At 42.1% G+C, this 23,599-nt stretch overlaps 1 protein-coding gene across 4 annotated transcripts in view; it reads left to right on the top strand.

Annotated features, from left to right (window-relative positions):
• The window catches only part of osmr (oncostatin M receptor), a 35,744-nt gene that overhangs the window by 8,394 nt on the left and 3,751 nt on the right, over positions 1–23,599 (top strand). For 3 of the 4 annotated variants that reach the window (XM_004910448.4, XM_031894492.1, XM_031894496.1), the window contains exons 2-17: positions 1,929–2,037; positions 2,648–2,814; positions 6,668–6,833; positions 7,080–7,361; positions 9,574–9,703; positions 11,219–11,364; positions 13,733–13,878; positions 14,797–14,965; positions 15,821–15,897; positions 16,177–16,393; positions 17,954–18,148; positions 19,641–19,742; positions 20,175–20,354; positions 22,332–22,493; positions 22,695–22,788; positions 23,145–23,217. In XM_004910448.4, coding sequence (XP_004910505.2) covers positions 1,959–2,037; positions 2,648–2,814; positions 6,668–6,833; positions 7,080–7,361; positions 9,574–9,703; positions 11,219–11,364; positions 13,733–13,878; positions 14,797–14,965; positions 15,821–15,897; positions 16,177–16,393; positions 17,954–18,148; positions 19,641–19,742; positions 20,175–20,354; positions 22,332–22,493; positions 22,695–22,788; positions 23,145–23,217 — 2,385 coding nt within the window. In that variant the 5' untranslated portion in view covers positions 1,929–1,958. The remainder of the gene's footprint in view (positions 1–1,928; positions 2,038–2,647; positions 2,815–6,667; positions 6,834–7,079; positions 7,362–9,573; positions 9,704–11,218; positions 11,365–13,732; positions 13,879–14,796; positions 14,966–15,820; positions 15,898–16,176; positions 16,394–17,953; positions 18,149–19,640; positions 19,743–20,174; positions 20,355–22,331; positions 22,494–22,694; positions 22,789–23,144; positions 23,218–23,599) is intronic. The other variant, XM_031894503.1, reaches the window with a different exon arrangement.

Below are 23,599 nucleotides of genomic sequence, written 5' to 3'. Positions count from 1 at the left end.
CAACAGAGGAAAGGTGGGGCCAGAGAGAGTCTATAAATAATAGCCCCGGTACCCAATACCAACAGATGAAAGGTGGGGCCAGAGAGAGTCTATAAATAATAGCCCCGGTACCCAATACCAACAGATGAAAGGTGGGGCCAGAGAGAGTCTATAAATAATAGCCCCGGTACCCAATACCAACAGATGAAAGGTGGGGCCAGAGTTTATAAATTAACTGGAAAAGTTTGGCTGAATGAAGGTGGCTCTTTAAACTTGTCCATCAGGAGCCCAATTTCTATAATAATTCACTAGTAGGAATTTCAGAGAGATTCCCATATAAGTGTCTTTGAACTTAGACCTGTCACCTTTTTGGAGATTGACTTCCCTACACTTACAGAATTGTATGCACCTAACAGCACCTCAACTTGCTACCAAAAAACTAAGAATCTTGAAAGCTTCATGCGCAAGTTTAGGAACTCATGTGGGGTTTAAGAAACGGAATGCTCGATCCCAGAGGCTCTAACATTAATAAATCAGCCCATAAGTGTGGCAAGACTTGGTCAAGCCATGTAGCGTGGCACACTCAGCCTCTTCTAGAGATCTGAGATCCTCTTACACTGTGATTGAAGGAATTACAGAGCCACGTAGCATCCCGCATGGAACATAAACTGAAACTCCTTAAATTCTCCCATGCACAAATTCACACCAGAGACAGACAGTCGCAACATAGCAACAAAACTGGCATCAAGGTTCCCATAAATTGAACTTAGTAGCTCAGATACAGCGGCACAGAGAAGGTTTGGGGAATATGAAACAGGCAAGAACATACAGCTCAAATTCAGCAAGAAATTCAGGGCTCAGAACAAACAATCATGCAGTTCTGGAAGGGAATACAAAGATATGGGGCCATTGATGTCACTTCTGAACATAATTCCGCGACTAAACTGGCCGAGGGTAATGATCCTGACTCTCACACAGTGCAAATGTCTTCTTCTAAATTTCAGCAAACAAAACCCTGCAAACTGTGTAAATATAGAATGTTGTGGAAATGACAAGCTGGGGCGGCACCTGGTGCGGTCGGGTCCTTGTTGACTTTGAGAACAGACGCTTACGGTCCAGATTTGGATAATTTAAAAATATCCTTTTTAAGAAACATCTAGTTACGGCTCTGGGACGGGCAGTGTTTATTCTTAACCACTCACTGGAGATTCAGGGCCCTCTATTACTGAGCTAAGAATTCCAGAATCCCAACAACAAATGAAGGACAGAGTATTTTGTTCCTTTTGCTCCCCCTCACCCCAACTCAATGAAACAGGTGATAGAAGTGACAGCAGATAGAAGCTAAGCACAAGTGAAAACCTTATAAACCTTATAATAGACAGATATATAAATATTCAAGGCCAAGTCTAGTGTAGGGCCCATTTAGCTACAGGCCTGAGGACACATAAATGTGAAACATTAGTTACGTTTTTCTGAATAATTGAAAGTAAAACATTTTCCTAAATTCCTTCCATGGAAAGGATATCCCCAGGAAATGTTTCAGATGCTTAAAAGCATTATCTTTATTCATTATTCTACACTGAATGCCCTACTCTGCTGGGTATTGCCTGGGGAATACTAACCCACACTATTTCTCCTTGGTGGAGTGCAGAACTGCTCTTGCTTACTAGTCCTGACAACCTTACACCCCTGGGATGTAGTTCTACAGGATGCTTGTCTGTCACTGAATAACCTCATGGTCTGGGGGTCCCTGTGCACCCTAAGCCTCAGTACTTAGGGTGCAGCATTTTCTCTTTTGATACTGAGGCCTGCCTCCCCCTCAGGCTCAATGGCAGGTCCATCTCCTGCTATGGTAAAGTCCAGAAAGAGACTTAGCACACAGTCCCTACTATTTTATACACCAGGGAATCAGGAACACTTCCTTTATTAATTATTATTCTATTTTGCAGCTTTAGAAAAAAATATCTGTGCAGGAACCAATGGAGCAAATTATGATATATCATCAGGAGCTCAAAGCCCTTCTATTTATACTAATGCTTGGAATACAGCACTGCCAAGGTAATCACCTCAATAATCAAATGACAACTTTTTTTTATGTAGTGATAAGCAGCACTTTCTTACAGGATTGGATGGATGGATGTGGTCTGTTATGGCCATGTGACATTATGACTTGGTCAGGACTGGGGACAGACTATTTATAGTAGATGTCTGAGCCGCACCTACTGATATCTGTGCTGGAAGTATAAGCCTTTGGTATTTCATGGTGGGTGGCACTTCACTCAAGCATAAAGTACACAAAAGGGTTTCATTGAACCATTGCTGTGCCCTCACACACAATAATAATAATAATAATAATAATAATAATAATAAAGCCTTTTGCTTAAACAAACAAGTGGTGGCCTAACTGGTAATATATCCTGGGTTGGAATAAATGGACAATCCAGAAACAGGCACCATGTTTTATTATAAGGTGGTAAAAGTGGTGTGATTTATATTAAATTTGAATTTATCAATGCTGGAATTAAATATGAATATAGAAATGGTACCAAATGCTTAAAGGGCAAATTGGGCAAATGCTGCTCTTTAAAATACTTACCCACCCCCCATTTACTAGCTGAAGCCAGTCATTTTCTATCAGACAATTGAAATGTTGCTTCCCTTCCCCTAGTGGCTAAAGCATCATTTGCACCAGTGAATCTGGAAATGTTTAATGATTCCTACCATCAGTGCTTGTCTGTAAGGTGGAGCGTGAGTGGCACTGCCTATTCCTCTGGGTCCAACATCATTTTCCACATACAAGTTAGCCGGGATACTCAAATGAATATTATCTGGAATGTAAGTAGAATTAGATCTATTCTGTTTTTTATTCATCCTAGAGTGCAGTTTCTTAATTTTATATATTTATATTAAAGTCTGAAATTATCTCCTGTTAAATCCAAAGGACAAATCTTTATCCCCCTTGACCTCTCTACTCTTTGGGACACAGTGGGTTATCAGCTCCTCTGAGGCACCTACTCACCTTGGCATACACAGTACAGCACCCCCCATAGAGTGATTAGCTCTACCTGCCTATCTGCTCCCCCTCTGTCTCTTCTCTTTATGAAATACACTCAGAACTGAACTCTCTCTCCTTGGACCCCTGCTCTTCTCACTGTGCATCTCTCAGCAAACTCACCAGCTCTCTCAAATTCCACTACCATCTTTATACAACATCTATCTTGTCCTGATCTTTCCTTCCATGTACTGTGTACCACTGCCTCTCTTACACCCTGTTGTTTGACTAAAACGTAACAAGACAAAACAGAAGTCATTGTATTTTCTACCCACACATCAGCTCAGGTGTGATACCTTGGGCACATCGAATTCTTCAATGGTTAAATTTCAAAAATATTACAAGAATACTCCCTTTTTTCATCAGTCACTAATCAACAACTCTTTACGACTTCCACATTCTCCTCATTGGATTATTATTCACTTGCTTATTCCCTCTATGATCCTGACTCTAACTTACCCTACATCATTTAACTTATCTCCAGACACTTGATGCAATCTTCTACCCTGCAGACCAATTCACCTCTTTACCCAAACCTGTGCTCTTACATCTACAGGCTCCATTAATAGTCTTTAAAATCCTTCTCACATTACCTCTACTTGATTCCGACGTTGCTCTATCATCTCCTTATTCACAGCCATGAACTTAATCACCGTTCTGCGGTGCCTCCATCACACGTCTCCCTTAAGCTGCCCATACACGCACCGATATTATCATATGAAACCTCGGACGGGTTAAAAGATTTTGATTGGGCGCTGTTGACGGAGCCCATGCAAAATATGCGTTTAGGGCTGAATCGGCAGGTGGAGGTAGAATCCCTATTGTTTCTAACTCCATATCTGATGATTCAGCCCTGAACGTCAATAGGGGAAATAAATGATCTTTGCTTCGATCACTGGTCACAGGAAAGATCGTAATTGCTACGTGTATGGCCACAGTTGCACACTTGTACACCTAGTATCCTACAGTCATTTATTGTTTTGTCTTTCTAGTCTAAAGGAACTATTAAAGGTAAATGTATTTATTTTTTAAAAAAAATTTTCTCACCTAGCTTCTCTGAAGCTGGTACTTCTTGCCTTGCCTAGACAGCCATTGCTTCCCAGAATGGCTGGCTATGGCCACCCTTGTCAGCTCCCATAACTCCCCTACTATGTTATAATATCCTTACAAGAAGCCAGAAGGGGGCATGGCCTGGCAGACAAGTGGGTGTGATTTATAATTTAGGGCATTACCAGACTAGTGGTCTCCCAGACACATGAAAACATGGATGATCCATTCTGTTTCCATTAGTTTATACAACAGTAGGTAATCCCTTTTACTAAACACAAGGTCAGTATTGAGCTAATACACCACTACACAATGATTTTATTGTATCCAGACAAAGTTTTTAACAGCAGCAAGAAGTGTGTGTTTGCTTAATAAATTCCACTAGAATATTACACTGTTCTCTATAAAGAATACTCTGATTGTTACTATATCTATAAGGATGTGGCTATAGAGACAGAAGACCATTCAGTTGCACAGTTACAATGTAGAAGCTGTATGTAAGGATACAGGATAAGGTGAGTTGGTTGGATTTACAGCACATATTAAAATGAACATCTTCCTGGAAGCGGTAAAATTATGATAATATTTGCAGGAAATTACCTCCAAAGGTAAGATGACTTAAACAGTGTACAAGTCTACTGCTTTGTTGAGGGACAATGTAAATGAAGGTCCATATGGGGACTTTGAAATTCATTATTTAGTTGCACGTTGTGTGATGGGGTCCCCTCTCACTATTCAAAATGTTAACAAATATTAGGGAAATTGAACTAAAACAATAGCTGAGCACACCAATAGATAGGGATCAGGGGACCCAGAGTGCAACCAGAAGCCAAGATACTTTAGGAGGGGACACACAAGCTCAACTGGTTTGTGATGTAGTTGGTAGTAGTTAAGTGACTACAAATTCTCATATCTTCTTCTATTTCTCCTTTCCCTTGCACCATGCCAACTAACTAACACCATCTACCACTTTATTTCTCTCTAACTTCCTATAACTTCTTGGCTTTATAGAGACTTTTGTGGCTAACTATGGTCTTGAAGATTGTTTCCTGTTGGGGACAATTCAGGCTGATGGCAGGTAGGTAGAATTATCTTTTACACAAATCTGTCTTTTGATTTATCAAATAACTTTCTCTATGCTAAGGCTCAAGGATCAAGCACCTCTCTCTTGTTGAGTCCTTCTAAACTCCAGTTCCCTTCTGCATGCTGTATCAATGGCTTCAGGTGACTCTCACAGAGGAGGTCTTGCAGAACTTTGTGTAATGTTAGGATCTTCCTGCCACCATCACCTGCTCTTTTATAGCTTTTGCCCATGTGGCTACTCTCTGCACTGGGTTTCCTCTTACATTTTTTTGAGGTTCACACACACCTACACACCTATACACACACACACACACACACCTATACACACATACACACACACACCTATACACACACACACCTTTGTCTCCCACCTCTCATTTGAACCAGTTAATGTTTAAGGGCAATGATATATTGTATGCACATCTTCTTGCCTTTGATTCAATATGTCTGATATTTGTCCTTGTTTGTTTTATCTTAGGTCTTTATTTTGTTAGCCTTCTGCTATATTTTTATATCTCTGAGTGCCATTTTTATAGCTCCCTATGAGCAGCTCTAAGTACATACCAGTTATGGCCCTCCCACTACATGAAACAATAATTTGATTTCTCAACATCTTTGGATTGTGTTTCCTTCTTCATCCATTAGGCATTCCTCCTATCAGCCTTTATGGGGCACATAACTATTAACTCATCCAATCCAGAACGGTATCTTTTTGAAATAAGAATATTTTATGGAACATATTTAAATTTTGTTCTCCTCTTGTTATTCTTTGTTCATAATTATTAATAATAATCTGGGAGCCGCTATCATTATAGCAATGATCATTGATGGCGAGCTATCTGAGCAAAAAGAGGAGGTTGCTTAATTTAGAACCAAATACGACCTAATTACCAGCAGGACTGTTACTATTACTTTATATCTAGGTGTTTGTTGTTGTTTTTATATAGTGTGACTTATCCCCCATAGGTTTCTAAACTTGGAATTAGTTTTATTAATAACTAATTTGTTTTTATTAATTAATAAATAACGATTTATTAATGATTTCCTAAACAGCAAATCTTGTTATTGTTATTGGCCAGCCATGCATTACACATTACCCACAGGGCACAAACTTTAAAGGACAATTAAACCTTCTCTCCCCAACCACCATGAACTAAACATGTTTTTACATGTAGTGGGCCAATTTATATCTCATACAGCATCTGGGGGGCCGGATTAAATGAAAATAATATAGTGAAGCCTATGGAGTCTCTTAGCAGACTGTGGGCCATAAAAAGCGTTTGGAGGGCCATATCTGACCCCCGGGCCTCCAGTTGGAAAGCCCGGTTCTAGGCCATGCCCTGCAAGTACATTTTAACAAAGTCAGAGGGCATTTGGAGAAAAATGGCTTGTAGTAAGCCACCCTGAGTACCTTGGGCAAGATGAGCTAGCAAAATAGTTCATATGAACTGTTCATGGTAGTGTACGTATATGGTGCTTTAACTTTTCTTATTTTTTGCCCTCTAGGAGACTTACATATCAAAGTACCTGGATGCTGACAATCGGTTTACATGGTCGTGGGATTCTGATGTCCCTTTGGAATGTTACACTCACTTTGTGCGCATCAGAGGTGCCCCAGCTGGGGATGAATTGCCTGAATGGAGTACCTGGAGCCAATGGAAAGCACATCATGGTCATTATCAATGTAAAATGTTTTTTTCTATAGGAAAATGAGCTTCCTGTGCCATGTGCCCTCCCCTAACCCTCCCTGTTTGATCCAATGACGGGATTGGTTGAGTGGGTACAAGATATTCAATCCTATTTATACTAAATCTAAAAATCCACAGCTGGGGGTAGATAGATCATTTACTCTTCAGTAATAAAAAAAAAAAACAATCCCTTGAAGTCTCCTTTTGTGTTTATATTTTATTTTGTTTAGGAAAAGAAAACCTGAGAGCAAAGCCTTACATCTTTCCACATGAAAAAATTGTCCAGGAAGGATCCAGTATCCGTTTTTGCTGCATTCCTGGCAGAGATCAGAAGGTTGCAAGCCTGTGGTACGGAGGGGCCTGGTACCATGTACCTGTCAATAGCAGTGGAACTTTTGAGATTGAAGTGCACAACGTGTCCAGCACTAATGCAGGAGGAGCAAATGTTATCTGCACTACAACCAATGGCAGAGGCCTCCCAACCTTCCATGGGACTGTCCTCTTTGTCACCAGTGGGTATCAACTCTGTCAACTCTACTTTAATATAATCACCAACTAGGCATTGCTTCAATTCCTTATTGACACAAGCCTGATCAAACCAAATTAGTTTCCATGGTTACTAGTGTCATTTAGTCCCTGATGTTGAGCTCTTCTGACTTGTAAATAAAAAATTAAATTATAAGACATTGGGTTGATACTGGGAAGATATTGGGTTGTTTTATCCAGAATCTGGCCTTAGGGCCAGTGGCACTCTGTTAATTGCTTTATTCCATCATACTAAATATTACACTTTAGGGTTAATACAAGTGGGGGCGCTGTAACATGGACACAATGGAGAATGCATAGTGGTACCATTCATTTTAGTGCTACCTGGCATTAGCTCCACGTTCCCACATTGGTTTGTGACTGTAGGCTCATTACACTTGTGGCTGTTGAATCAGATGCAATTGTGATTTTGAACGTAACCACCCCCTCTGAAAATGCTAGGCACAACTTGCACGCAACATTTGCATCCAAAATTTGCACTTCGATTTCCTATTTGGGTTCAAATGGTGGAATTTCCTCAGAATTAATTCTATTACTTCCAAATCACACTGGGACAACATTGATGTAAATACAAGCATAAAAACAAGGGGAGCAAGAGAGCTACAGCCATAGAACCAGATGAAAGGGAGCTACAGCCATAGAAACCAGTGAAAGGGGGATACAGCCATAGAACCCAATGAAAGGGAGCTACAGCCATAGAACCCAATGAATGGGAGCTACAGCCATAGAACCCCATGAGAAGAAGCTACTGCCATAGAACCCAATGAAAGGGACCTACAGCCATAGAACCCAATGAATGGGACCTACAGCCATAAACCCAATGAATGGGAGCTACAGCCATAGAACCCCATGAGAAGAAGCTACTGCCATAGAACCCAATGAAAGGGAGATACAGCCATAGAAACCAGTGAAAGGGAGCTACAGTCATAGAACCCAATGAAAGGAGGCTACAGCCATAGAACCCAATGAAAGCAGGCTACAGCCATAGAACCCACTGAAAGGAGGCTACAGCCATAGAACCCAATGAAAGGGAGCTACAGCCATAGAACCCAATGAAAGGGAGCTACAGCCATAGACCCCAATGAATGGGAGCTACAGCCATAGAACCCCATGAGAAGAAGCTACTGCCATAGAACCCAATGAAAGGGACCTACAGCCATAGAACCCAATGAAAGGAAGCTACAGCCATAGAACCCAATGAAAGGAGGCTACAGCCATAGAACCCAATGAAAGGAAGCTACAGCCATAGAACCCATTGAAAGGAGGCTACAGCCATAGAACCCAATGAAAGGGAGCTACAGCCATAGAACCCAATGAAAGGGAGCTACAGCCATAGAACCCAATGAATGGGAGCTACAGCCATAGAACCCCATGAGAAGAAGCTACTGCCATAGAACCCAATGAAAGGGACCTACAGCCATAGAACCCAATGAATGGAAGCTACAGCCATAGAACCCCATGAGAAGAAGCTACTGCCATAGAACCCAATGAAAGGGAGATACAGCCATAGAAACCAGTGAAAGGGAGCTACAGCCATAGAAACCAATGAAAGGAGGCTACAGCCATAGAACCCAATGAAAGGAAGCTACAGCCATAGAACCCAATGAAAGGAGGCTACTGCCATAGAACCCATTGAAAGGAGACTACAGTCATAGAACCCAATGAAAGGAGGCTACAGCCATAGAACCCAATGAAAGGAGGCTACTGCCATAGAACCCATTGAAAGGAGACTACAGCCATAGAACCCAATGAAAGGAAGCTACAGCCATAGAACCCATTGAAAGGAGGCTACAGCCATAGAACCCAATGAAAGGGAGCTACAGCCATAGAACCCAATGAAAGGGAGCTACAGCCATAGAACCCAATGAATGGAAGCTACAGCCATAGAACCCCATGAGAAGAAGCTACTGCCATAGAACCCAATGAAAGGGACCTACAGCCATAGAACCCAATGAATGGAGGCTACAGCCATAGAACCCAATGAAAGGAGGCTACAGCCATAGAACCCAATGAAAGGAGGCTACAGCCATAGAACCCAATGAAAGGGAGCTACAGCCATAGAACCCAATGAAAGGGAGTTACATCACAGTGCAACAAACACATCCGTTTACCCAATCCCCACTTATTTGGACCACAGCAGATGACAGAGTTATATTGTAATATTTATATCTGTTATAGAAGCACCAGATGAACCCAGAAATATGTCCTGTGAAACACAAGATCTAAAGACATTAATTTGCAGCTGGAACCCTGGAGAAAAATCCAACTTGGATGAAGATCGTGCTCCTAATTATACTCTGCATGAATGGTAAGTTCTGTCTCATGGGGGCACAAGGGAAAAACTCTGACTTTTGCTGCTGATTAACTTCAACTGCCTTCTCTCTCGCCTGTACAACACCGGACATGAAAACCACATCACACACACTTACTAACGATCGTATTTCTTTTTTTTTCACGATTCATGTTTTTTGCACTAAAACTCACACTTTCCGTGTAAAATAAAACCCACTATATTTTCATGATTTATTTAACATAAAACCACAAAACAGCCAACAGGAGTTGTCCTAGGCAACTTGTAACAGTCTTTATTTAATTTGTGGTTTTTGAGGTTTTCAGGGTTTCTTTCTTTGCAAGTCCACATAGATTTGTGGAAAAACGTAAAAACCATGAAAAATCTGCCAAATTGGTCCAAGGGGCCGATATCGACAGCTACAATTGGCCCGTGTATGGCCACCTTAAGACCTCTAGAGACTTCTAACAAACAGTTACAAAGCACCGTGTCTTTGGTTCTCTTTAGGATGTGGGCTTGAAAATAATGGAAATTATTAACTGAAGTAGAAGCTATTGAAAAAAAAGGTATCTACCTTGATATTGAAAAAGTATAGTGACCTACTTGGAGAAGAGTATCTGCAGGTAGTCACATCACAAATAGCTGTCTGGTATTTTCCTGGTCTTTCTTAGGACATTATGAAGTCCAAGTAAATGGCACATTAAGCCTAAAATATGTGCAGTCTGGGACTTGTCTACTTCTTCCCCTATATGTAATGTGTCTTTAAACACAGCAATCCCCAGTCTCCCCAAACTACTGTAAGCTGCTGCTGCTGCCATAAAGAAAAAAAGATAGAGGAGCCATGTCTTGGAAGATACCAAGTATGTTTAGGGCAGTGCCATAGGAAGTGAGTCTGTTCTCTTCCTTTATGAAGCAAGAAATGCCTCTATTTCAATCACAATAGAAGAAATGAATAAAACCGGCGGGCATCAAGCTGGTGGACAAGCCCATGGTGTTTCAGTATGGAATTTCATCAACCTTATTTCAATTCTCCGCTTACCAAAATGTGTCTGTAGGTTTCCTATCACATTGTTAGATTGTCGTTACTGATATTCCCAGCGGCTCAAAAGGAGCAACTTCTTTAACATGGATCTTTAGCAGCCGTGCAAATGTGCATTTACCTTCTATGTCCATAACCAGCATTGGTGGATAGCACTAACTGTAACATCCCAGTGAATGACAAGGATGTCCCAATGAAGGACAGTTAGTTACTGTATAAGCTGACAATTAACCATGTCATGGTACAACCATTGTTTTGTGATATAACTTGACTATGTAGATACCTAGTGGCTGCACTAAACCTGCAGGCATCAGGCCCAAGCAATACAGTCCTACTGAAGCAAACTCTACATGAAGTAGAATTTTTAAAAGTCAGTAAAAATGTTAAATTGCACTGAGCTTAATCTGTGTTAGATCCGTTAAACTTTGCAACTACTTTGCCCTTTGTTACTTTATGCTGAGTAAAGTTCAATTCTGTACTTTTCCTTTTTCAAGGTTTTCCCAGGAATCTAAATTATGTTCCAGGAACGAGTGCACTTGGCCCATTCAGAGGAACCAGCAGATATATAACTTTACATTGGTTGCTCAGAACCAGCTAGGAAAGAAGAGTGTTGGTATTGTGGTGGATGCAACACAGAGAGGTAAGTACCTTTAGTTTGTGTGTATCAGCCAAGCAATATGTGCCAGAAGGAACCAGAGCCACACAAGTAGATCATTTTCAGCTTCTTCTGCCTTCAATAAATGGGTTTAAATCCTCAATTTGTGTTGCATGGGCTTCTCATGCTATATATTGCTACTGTTATGGAAATACAGTACCTAAAGTCGTTTGACGTGAATAGGTAAGATTTATTAGACACGTTCGTGGGTTCTGAACAAAGCCAAAAGTCAGAACTGCAGAACAAAGACAGCACAGGGTTTATATAGACTTTGTGACATAGTAGCATAAGAAACATATGAGTTTATCAGTTTACCAGGGTACGTGCGTAGAAATATCTGTTCACAGCACAGAAAACAAGGAGCAGCTCTTTGCCAAATAGGTGGTTCTGTCTTCAAGGCCATGGTAGGAGTAACTAAGGCTAGCTTGAGAACAGAATCCATCCGAGTCAGGGGGCCTGTGGGTAAATCTGCACACACAAAATTTATTCTTTATCACTAGTTATAACAGATTGGGAGCAGATTTCACTAGACAAGTTCTTGGTGTGGCATCACCTGCATATGGCTTCTACACCTAATAACTGCCCATGGCCTTTGCCTATTTGAGTGCAATACAACCTACAGTCAGGAACTCCTGGCTACATTGTGTTAGTAGTAATGATACTACTTATACTTATGCACAATTAGTGATGAGTAATTTTTTTCGGCAGGCATGGATTCACAGAGAATTTCCATATTTCGCCATTAGCGAATTGTTTCGCAAAAGGTTGTGTCAAAATTGGGCGCGGTCGCATCAAAAAGCCCACGTGACAAAAAATAGACGCGGGTGACAAAAAAGACGCGGGCATCAAAAAAATCGCCCAACAAATGTGTTTTGCAAATTTTATGGCGAAGCGAAATGGGACAGATTCGCTCATCACTATGCACAATAGTTGTACTACTTATAATAGTTTATACTATAGTCAAGAAAACTTGTCAACCCACCTGGCCATATAGCTGCAGGTTCCAAGCAGACCTTCTGAGGGAGGCTGAGGCCTCGTGTGTATAGCACACTTGCTACATAATATACTATTTTAGGTGCTTTTTAAAGGAGAACTAACTAGATCAGTGCTGTCCAACTTCTGTGGTGCCGAGGGCCGGAATTTCACGCGCATACATGGTGGAGGGCCGCTAATGGAAGCCAGTTTTGACCACTCCCCCATTTTAAACCACACCCACTTCAAACCACACCCATTTTATCACAATGTTCGCTGAAGGGATATCGACCATCATTCAAATGTTAAAGAATTATATTATGTCATATTAAGACACACCCTTAAATCCATATGCCTCTTCCTCCCCTGTGGATAGCACAGCAACCCCCAGCATATAATTACACACCTTAGGGACCATTTAATGGCTATTTCCAACTGCTAACAAACTCCCAGAACAAACCCCTGCCAGGTTCACCTCCCACAGGCAGCATAGGGAAGGCAGAGTATGGCACACACAGGCAGCATAGGGCAGGCAGAGTATGGCACACACAGGCAGCATAGGGCAGGCAGAGTATGGCACACACAGGCAGCATAGGGCAGGCAGAGTATGGCACACACAGGCAGCATAGGGCAGGCAGAGTATGGCACACACAGGCAGCATAGGGAAGGCAGAGTATGGCACACACAGGCAGCATAGGGCAGGCAGAGTATGGCACACACAGGCAGCACTCTACCTCTCCTATGCTGCCTGTGTGTGTCATACTCTGCCTGTCCTATGCTGCCTATGTGCCATACTCTGCCTATCCTATGCTGCCTATACACAGGCAGCATAGTCCAGGCAGTACCTACAATGTCTGAGGTGTGAACAGGGAAACAATGTGGGTGATTACAGCCTGAGCCTGAGGTGTGAACACTGCAGGGGGTGAACAATGCAGGGATTTGCGGTGAATTTCCGTGTTTCGCCATTGGCAAATTTTTTCATGTAACAAGTGACAAAATTACTTAGTGATGAGTCAACGGGTCCCGTTTCGTTTCACCAAAAAAATTTTGGGATTCTGCTGAAAAATTTGCAAAATGTTGAAAAATTGTGTAACTTTTTTTCACACGTGTGAGTTTTTTATGTGCGCAACTTTTTTCTTGCTCCAAATACATTAAAGTCATTGGGCGCACAGGTCAGTCATAACATACATACATCTGGCGGAAATAAGGGCTGGTCAGGTAACCATTAAAGCTGAAGGATGCGCTTAAGGAAATAATGTTATTGGTAATTAATAAATAGAACCCATAACATAACAGGACCCAGGTCATAAATATATATTTGTTGAATCCCAGTCACCTGCATTGACTTTGAGACTAAGTGACCGCCATTTTCTTTTAACAGTTCATCCACTGGCTCCAACAGGCTTGGAATTCCACTATATAAATGCCACCAATGTGGAGTTAAGGTGGACGTTTACTGCAGATTATACAGGGCTCCTCTTATTGTGCCAAACTGAACTTCAGATAAAGAGTCGGCATGTTGAACACGTAAGGATATATATTTCTGCAGGCATTTCTATTGCTCGTCTGGTTGGCTGGGCACTAAGGAAAAACTGAACTGAGATGTTTATGGGATATTTTAACACATTTATAAATAGCACCCCCCTAATGTAGAGTCATAGCATCTTGGGGTTCCACCTTAACCCATCTCAGGGTTTCCCAGTTCATCTCATTACCCAAGAGAATGCAATACAGAATTGAGCAAGACCACATTTTTGGCATTCAGCCCCCAAATAACAAAGCCATTTGGAAACATGAGATAACTTAAAGGGAAACTATACCCCAAAACAATGTAGGTCTCTATAAAAATATATTGCATAAACAGCTCATATGTAAAACCTGCTTCATCTAAATAAACCATTTTCATAAAAATATACTTTTTTAGCAGTATGTGCTATTGCCATTTTAAGTACTAAGGGCCGCCCCCTGGGATCATAGGATTCACAGTGCACACAAACAAGCCAAGGCACACATACATGCTAGGCCCCATCAGCCAATGAATGGGCAGAGTTCTGCCTTTTACTCCCACACTACTTCCTGTTACAGTTAGAGCTGCATTATTTCCTGTCAGCTGATCTCTGAAGGAGCAAACAGCCCATCACTAAATGGCGGCTCAAGGGAAAGGATATAAAAGGACAATATTTACTGATATATATATTCCAGTTTGGCGAGATTCTTTAATAGGCCACTTAATATGATATAAACTATCTGCTGGTTAAGTATTCATTCTGGGGGTTTAGTTTTCCTTTACCCATGTTTTTGCATATACTGCAGAACCACCATGAGTGATTGCCAAGTGATACACAAGTGACTCTGTTTACTATAACTAATTTGTTAGATAGGATTTTGTTTGTTTCCAACTCAGACTATTAAATCTGTTTTTTTTTTTTTAAATATATCTCCTAGAGAAACAGCACAATAATAGGGAAAGCTCCAACCTCTCTTTACACTGTGACCCACGACAGACTGCAGCCAAATACCAACTATATGATTCGCTTGCATTGTATGGCGACCACGCACTTGTCTACATGGAGTGACTGGAGTGAGCAGCTTGGACTGGGGACCCCTGAGGATGGTATGTTGTTCGGCTCATTATTAGGCAGCCCTAGGGTTCCAAGGATCTAAAGGCTGTACTGACGCAGCTATTTCTAAACTAGAGGTCCCCATATCCCATAGCCATAGTGGGACATCATGTTGGACACAAGTTTTATCAGCCACTGCACCAACAATTACGCAACAAGAGGTATCTACCTTTGTCACAGAGATATTAGACTAAAACTCCCAGATTCTACAGATTCTACTGATGCCAAACAGTAGAGTAAATACCAGTAAGGCTCTCAGTCTTCGCTGGATTTGGGGTCCTACACACAAAGGAAACACCCTGTGCCAAGATCCAGCTTTTCTCGCTGTTTGTTCAGAGCATGGACATATGCCCAGTAAAACAATTGGGTTCCACAAGAACTTCAAAATAAAATAAACCCAACAGAATTGCCCTGGGTTGGGTCACAGGCATTGCATATACTTTGTTCCCTCTAATTTGCAGTCCATGTGCACAAAAATGATCTTGTTGGGTAGGAGCTGAAATATACAGTATGTGTGTGGGTAAATAATATCGTATGGAACTGGCACAATATGCTGGTGAGCTGGCTGCTTCAGTTGCACGGCTGTATTTAAAGTAAAATGCTAGAAATGTAAGATCAAACTGGGTCGCACCTACTGTCATCTACACTAGCGCTGTGTGCCAACATGCAATGTGCCCTCACTTAGCACAGGGGAGCCTTCGTGCCTATGGTGACTCTCTGTTGCACTAGTGAAACTGCACACAAGGGCACACCTAGGCACTGTCTGTGTAATGCAGGTTCAGCCATTTGCTGGTGTTTACTGTCCAATCCAATATTGATATTAGTGATATTTGCTTTATATATTCCAGTACCAACAGCAGGACTTGATATTTGGAGAGGAGTGAAAAGCTCTCAAGATGGAAGAAGTGTGACTCTTTATTGGAGGGTAAGTGAATATAATACACAAGAGCCATAAATATCCTGTAAATTATATCCTAATAAATGGTGTAGTGATGTCATCAGTTGGTGGTTAGTGATGACATTTGCATCACGTGATTCAATATATTGTACCTCCTAAAATATTAGGAATCACCTTGTAGTTCCATGATCTGTATATACTTTCATACAGGTCATGAAACTCCAAGGTGGCTTCTAATAGCCTAGTATTTTACAACCGGGGGTACATAATTCTCTGTATAACACACATTTGGTAAATGTATTTTAGCCTCTCTCGGCAATCCATGCCAATGGATACATTGTCTGGTACAACATTACCTGGAGGCAACGCTACGACCAGTCGAATTATCAAAGCAAAGTTGTCTACGAGCCAAACAACAGCGCCCAGTTACTGATTGATGGACAGGCTTATGTGATCCACATTACTGCCCAGAATGGAGCCGGCAGCTCACCGACTTCTGAGATAAGAATTCCAAAAAATGATGGTAAGCTATTTTGCTCAATGAAGTCCACACAAACATCATATGTTTGTATTGGAGGAAAATTAAACCCAACAATGTACAAATAGGAGATCCTTTAGTTCGCTAGAAAGCCATCCAACTATTTCCAGCCATAACCAGCTGCTGTGGTAGGGAATTGCCTAAGCACTAGTGAAGACTTGTCTTATGGTTATGGTAAATCCTCCCTTCAGCCTACATGGGGGACCAGCTATTGCCTGCACTGTCCTAGAGATTAAAAAAAAAAAGTTAATTGTACTCATCGATCAGTGTAGCACAACAAAACCCGGAGACTTTCAGTGATCATCTTCATTTTTTGAATGGCACCTGTTCATGTTCTTTTAACCTTCTTCTACTGATGTAAGACTTACAAGTCTGCCACGAAATAGTTTAGACGAGTGATCCCCAACTAGTGGCTCGGGGGCGACGTGTTTCTCACCAACCCCTTGGGTGTTGCTCTCAGTGCCCCCAAACCAGGTAGTTATTTTTGAAGTCCTGACTTGGGGCAAGTTTTGGTTGAATAAAAACAAGATTTCCTACCAAATAAAGCCCCTGTAAGCTGATAGGGTGCATAGAGGCCCCTAATAGCCAATCACAGCCCTTATTTGGCTCCTCCATGAACTTTTATGGTGCTTGTGTTGCTCTCCAAGTCTTTTTACATTTGACTGTGGCTCCCGAATAAGAAAGGTTGGGGATCCCTGGTTTAGACCATTAACCAGATGTTTTGTTTTTGAAATATTGCTTTCATATTGGATTTACACCAGTACTTTTCTATTAGCCAGATAAACGGACTCTCTAAGGACCCTCTAATGGACTCTCTCTAATGGACTCTCTTTATGTTTTTCAGGAGACCAGAAAAAAAAATGTAAAAATGTAAAATCAGGGAAATGCATTATATATTGGTGTGACCACATAAAACCAGTGTAAAATGTGGAGAAACTTAAAATCAGGAAATGTAATTGAGGTCTCTATTAGAACTAAATGGGAGAACAAATACCTGTGCATATAGCGCTCTAGCTGGAATTGATCCCAAGACCCCAGCAATGCTAATCATTGTACTGTAGTGCTGCCCATTTATGGATTATTAAAGATAACAGGGGTTAATTAATGGCTGTACCTGCAATTGCAGTGGCGCAAAAATGGATGCAACTAGTTACAAGGCATGACACCATCATTATAGGTACTTGGGTCCAAAGATGCCCTTTGCACTTCTCTGTATTTGTTCTCGGCACCAGTGAGTCCGTACCACCAAGCTAGCCTACTGACAAAAGGGAACCCCCGGAGGTACCACTAGCTTCAATCCGGAGGCAATTCCAGGGTTCCGTTAGTGGACTGCGCCAATAGGCAAAGCAGAACCGTTTCAGTTTAGTTCGATTTGAAGAACTGGGCACAATTGCTGTTAACACAGTGGGGAATTTTCAGTGTAATAAATGCTTTGGTCACTATGTGCACACCTATATCTGTTGAAAAGCCAACAATTAATATTATTCTTCTACCTTCAGTAAGCCCTGTTAGTCATGTGACGTGTCTCCTATATCATTTTCCTAGAAAATATAGACAACAGCCAAATTAAAGAAGAAAGGGCTTATGGCAAAGATGGGGGTATTTACGTATCATGGAAGCCTCACCCTGCTGCTTATCATGGATACGTTGTGGAGTGGTGCAACTTTCCAAAATCCCAACATTGTGACCTTCAGTGGAAGAAATTCAATGCCAGTGTTGATAGTGATGTCATCAGATCTGGTAAGCGTGTCATTAGCAAGAAAATCACATCATCATCATCATCCGGGGACTGGTGGCCACAAATCCCAACATCTTGTACAGCTGGGGGAGGGGTGCAAGTTGCTCTTTACTAATCTACTCAACATTACTATTATCGGAAGGAAAAAAGTTACAACAAGAATGAGTATATAAATGCGCTTGCATAGTGAGCGGCCATTTCTGGGAATTCTGAGGGCCTAAAGCTGGCCATACATGCACCAATATTATCGTACGAAACCTAAGCAAAAGCTTCGGATATGGGTCGTCTCGTTGATTGGGCGGAACAAAAGATTTGCGTTCAGGGCTGAATCGTCAGGTGGAGGTAGAATCCCGCCTCCATATCTGGCAATTAAGCTCTGAACGTCAGTGGATGGAACGGACGATCGTAATAGTAAGGTGTATGGCCACCTAAAGGCTTCTATGTGCTTGTATAGTTCTACGTTCAAAGGAAACCTCTCAGGGAAAGGGTATTACTGGCACCTGTATACTCTGTGCATCATCAGCAGATACAGCACTGTGTATAAAATGCATCCATTTGTTTTAATAAAGCAATTCCAGTTTGTGGTTGGATGCTCTTTACTGCTTCCAAATGATGTGCCCTGTGAGTGTTGCCCACCCACCTCCTACACAGCCCCTACAGATCTACCTGCTTTCAATCCCGTACCCTCAGATAGAAACACATTAGCTGTAACCCCCATAAATTCTCTATTAACAAGGATTAAATCTCTGTATTTCCCCCCAGTCTGCCTCAGAACAGCATGGCTGCCTGCCTTTACCTACTACTGCCCCCTCTATCAGCACTAGGCACCCTCATATTCACACTATCTCCCAGTGACTTCTCCCCAGAGTGGTGCAACCCAGCCCTTTCCTGTTTTTGAAATATACTAAACCACATGCCCCCCCATCCCTCCCTCCCACAGTTACTTAGTGACATTCCTGAGACTGGAGCACACAACATACACTCAGAACATGACCCAAATATCTCCCACTGTTTATTCCTTTATGATTCCCTCTTGCTTGTATAAGTCATATCTTTGTTGAACACAGGTTCCATCCCAGAGAGGTTGTTGGCCAGGGACAGTTTATATCCCTAAGCAGAATAAAGAAACATGTAGTTATGGCTGCACCCTGGCAATAGGGATTCCAAACTGTGTTAATGACAAAGCCTCAATGTCCTAATGGACCTACCTTGGAGATCAAGGTACTTACAAACTGTAGCTCTTGTTTCCTATGTATTTATTACACCTTCAAGAAACAGTATAATGTAATCAATGGCACAAATGGTACTAAACCATGGGGACTCATCACACAACCCTACTTGCTGATTGGCTGCTACAGATTACCAGGCGTAGAACATACTGCATAACTTATTACAAGGCGAAACTTGGATAAACTATTAGGAGCCTGGATTATTGAGTTGACAAGGATCATCTCAAATATATTTGATGCAAATGGCCATGTATTTTGCCTACAGATGCCTTTAATCCAGGGGAAAGATACACCTTCAGGATTTATGGATCTAATGAACAAGGAGAACATCTACTGGAGAAGAAGTCAGGATATATAAAGGAGCTGGGTAAGAAATAATCCAGTGTATAACAATATATTAAAGGGCACATATACTTCACTAATTTGGGTTAACTGCTGATTTACCATAACCTTGGAACAATGGCTACTATAGAAATAGTTTATCATGTCAACTAAGGAGAACCAGAAGAACAACTATTGCTGGGGGAGGCTTGACTCAAAAAAAGTAGGAAATCTTTGTTGTATAAAGCAGGGACCATAGAAAAAAGGTTCTTCTACTAGGCAAGGGTCTGACCCACTGCATCCACAGTAGGGGTATAGGGTTTAGCACAGACACTACAGTATGTGGAGGGGGTTTGAGCACCTTTGTCCAGGGTTATAGTAACTGACCCCATATGTCATGCTAAGCAAGTTACACTTGTGACTCCATGCTATAGTCGATCTGCTGATACAATGATATGTTCTTTTTGGTTTTTTTTAGCCTGTTCCGTGGCAATGAGCTTAAAAGTTGATGCAATCAAAGCAGACACGGTGCATCTGACGTGGGATCCTTATCAACGTGACGCCTGCCAAGAAGGATTTATCACTCACTTCAGAATCTACTTAAAAAGTCCTGGAGGAATCTGTGGGATGAAAGGTTCAACTGAACACACTCTTACAGGTAACACAGTCATATCCTCATTCCTTATATCTATATTTACCGAAAGTCTTTCCCAACCAGATGTAGCAACGAGCTAAATCTGCCTGTGGCCAACTCTCATTCCAAACCAGAGCGGAGCTACGACTTGCACAGGATCCAGGTGGAGGCAGGCTTACACATGCACACTGCCCTTGTTTTGGAATAGAATAATTACTGCACATTCAAAGATCCGGCTGGGCCTCAAAATTATGACAGATTGTAGGAAACAGAAACTGAAAGTCAAGGCAATTCTAGGTTAAAGGAATACTGTCATGGGAAACCATGTTTTTTTCAAAATCCATCAGTTAATAGAGCTTCTCCAGCAGAATCCTGCATTGGAATCTGTTTTTCAGACACAAACAGATTTTTTTATATTTAATTTTAAAATTTTACATGGGGCTAGCCATATTCTTCATTTCCCAGGGTGCCACAGCCATGTGACCTGTGCTCTGATAAACTTCAGTCACACTTTACTGCTGCGCTGCAAGTTGGAGTGATATCCCCCCCTCCCAGCAGCCAATCAGCAGAACAATGGGAAGGGAGCAAGATAGCAGCTCCCAGTAGGTATCAGAATAGCACTCAATAGTAAGAAATCCAAGTCCGGCTTGGGACTCCTCCAGTTACATGGGAGTAGGAGAAACAATAGGTTAGCTGAAAGCAGTTCTAATGTGTAGCGCCGGCTGAAAGCTCAGACTCAGGCACAATGCACTGAGATGGCGCCTACACACCAATATTACAGCTACAAATACATTTGTTGCTAAATGCTTATTTGTGCCCTGGGTACCCCTGAAACTATAGCCAGCTGTTACCCTAATGTTTCTATATATCTGTAACCTTGTTATGGGCTAAGGGGGCCCAGCCTTAAGGCCAGTTTGGGGGGGATTTGGAGTGAGTGCTTATTTGTGCCCTGGGTACCCCTGGAACTATAGCGGGGTGACTGTTACCCCAATGTTTCTATATATCTGTAACCTTGTTATGGGCTAAGGGGGCCCAGCCTGAAGGCCAATTAGGGGGGGAAATTTGGGGTGAGTGCTTATTTGTGCCCTTGGTACCCCTGGAACTATAGAAGGGTGACTGTTACCCCAATGTTTCTATATGTCTGTAACCTTGTTATGGGCTAAGGGGGCCCAGCCTGAAGGCCAGTTAGGGGGGGAATTTGGGGTGAGTGCTTATTTGTGCCCTGGGTACCCCTGGAACTATAGCAGGGTGACTGTTACCCCAATGTTTCTATATATCTGTAACCTTGTTATGGGCTAAGGGGGCCCAGCCTGAAGGCCAATTAGGGGGGGAAATTTGGGGTGAGTGCTTATTTGTGCCCTGGGTACCCCTGGAACTATAGCAGGGTGACTGTTACCCCAATGTTTCTATATATCTGTAACCTTGTTATGGGCTAAGGGGGCCCAGCCTGAAGGCCAGTTAGGGGGGGATTTGGGGTGAGTGCTTATTTGTGCCCTGGGTACCCCTGGAACTATAGCAGGGTGACTGTTACCCCAATGTTTCTATATATCTGTAACCTTGTTATGGGCTAAGGGGGCCCAGCCTGAAGGCCAGCTAGGGGGAGATTTGGGGTGAGTGCTTATTTGTGCCCTGGGTACCCCTGGAACTATAGCAGGGTGACTGTTACCCCAATGTTTCTATATATCTGTAACCTTGTTATGGGCTAAGGGGGCCCAGCCTGAAGGCCAGTTAGGGGGGGGATTTGGGGTGAGTGCTTATTTGTGCCCTGGGTACCCCTGGAACTATAGCAGGGTGACTGTTACCCCAATGTTTCTATATGTCTGTAACCTTGTTATGGGCTAAGGGGGCCCAGCCTGAAGGCCAGTTAGGGGGGATTTGGGGTAAGTGCTTATTTGTGCCCTGGGTACCCCTGGAACTATAGCAGGGTGACTGTTACCCCAATGTTTCCATATGTCTGTACCTATATCAAAAACATTTGAGCTCCTCTTATTCATTTTGCAGATGGGAACAGAGTGTGTATGATTTCTATCAATGATACTGAAAAGAAGAACTTTTCTATAAATCCCCTCAAACCAAGCACAAAGTATGAAATAGCTATGGTGGCCTGGACTGGAGGTGGGGAAGGTCCTCTTGAATTTACTAAAGTCAGGACTCAGCCAGACAGTAAGTATAAACCACTCAGTGTTTATCCAAAAAACATGAAATGCCATAGGCCAAAAAGGACAGATAAATACCCTTCTATAGTCTGTGAGACAGGTGGGGGTAAGATACAATAGGGGGGATAAGAACTGCACTCATGATTGGATACATCTTATCCTGACACAATGGTTTCTGTGCTAATTCAGTCCATTTTTTGTCTGACAGCAACTGCAGTGATTATGGCCATAGCCCTGCCGGTGATTATTGTGTCCATCATGTTGCTACAGCTACTGCTCCTGGGATACTGGAAGAGGCAATGGTAGGTACTGGTACATAAGCTTATGTTCTTCTACACGGCCTAGTGCTGTCAGGGATGTCCTTGGTTTGAGCGAAATGAATAGTGGCTTCTAAATTCAACAGACCACTGGGTTATGAACTTTATTGCCTCCTGTCATGCCCCTCCCTATAGTGGTGGGGGAAAGGGGGGAGGGGCAGGAGGAATGCCAGCGCTATTTAAATCAAGCACTTGTGTGGGTGGGAAGTGTCACTAGAATTTCTATTTTGCTTTGTGGGAAACCAGTTTCCAATTGGGGCGGAGAAGCAGTCTGTACGATAATGTGCGAAATGCGTCTGGGTACGAAGTGTAACCTGCAACTTGTTTTTGTTTTCTTTTAGGGTAAAGAACGTGTGTTTCCCAGATATACCTGATCCAAATAAGAGTAATATTCTCATTTTCCCAACTCTTAAGGTATCGTGTTCAATTCCATATATAATACTATATTTGACTTTTAATGACTGCATTTCTGTAGGAAAAGGCTGGATCAGGGATGGAGCTGCTAAACACGCAATATGGACACATGAGCCCGGTCCGGCCATGCTATAAGGGGTTGTCCACCTTTGAATTAAATTTTAGTATGACGTAGAGAGTGATATTCTGAGACCATTTGCAAAAGGTCTTCATTTTTTTTTATTTGTGTGTTTTTTTGTTTAATTTTTTAGCTTTTTTTTTCAGCACCTCTCCATTTTGGAATTTCAGTAGCTCTGGGTGCTAGGGTCCAATTTAACCTAGCAACCAGACAGTTGTTTGAAAGAGAGACGGGAATATGAATAGAGGAGGGCCTAAAGAGAAA

Source organism: Xenopus tropicalis, chromosome 1 (genome assembly GCF_000004195.4).
Source record: "Xenopus tropicalis strain Nigerian chromosome 1, UCB_Xtro_10.0, whole genome shotgun sequence".
Lineage (NCBI taxonomy): Eukaryota > Metazoa > Chordata > Amphibia > Anura > Pipidae > Xenopus > Xenopus tropicalis.
Note: the sequence above shows the minus strand (reverse complement) of the source record. Positions and strands in the feature narration are given on the sequence as shown.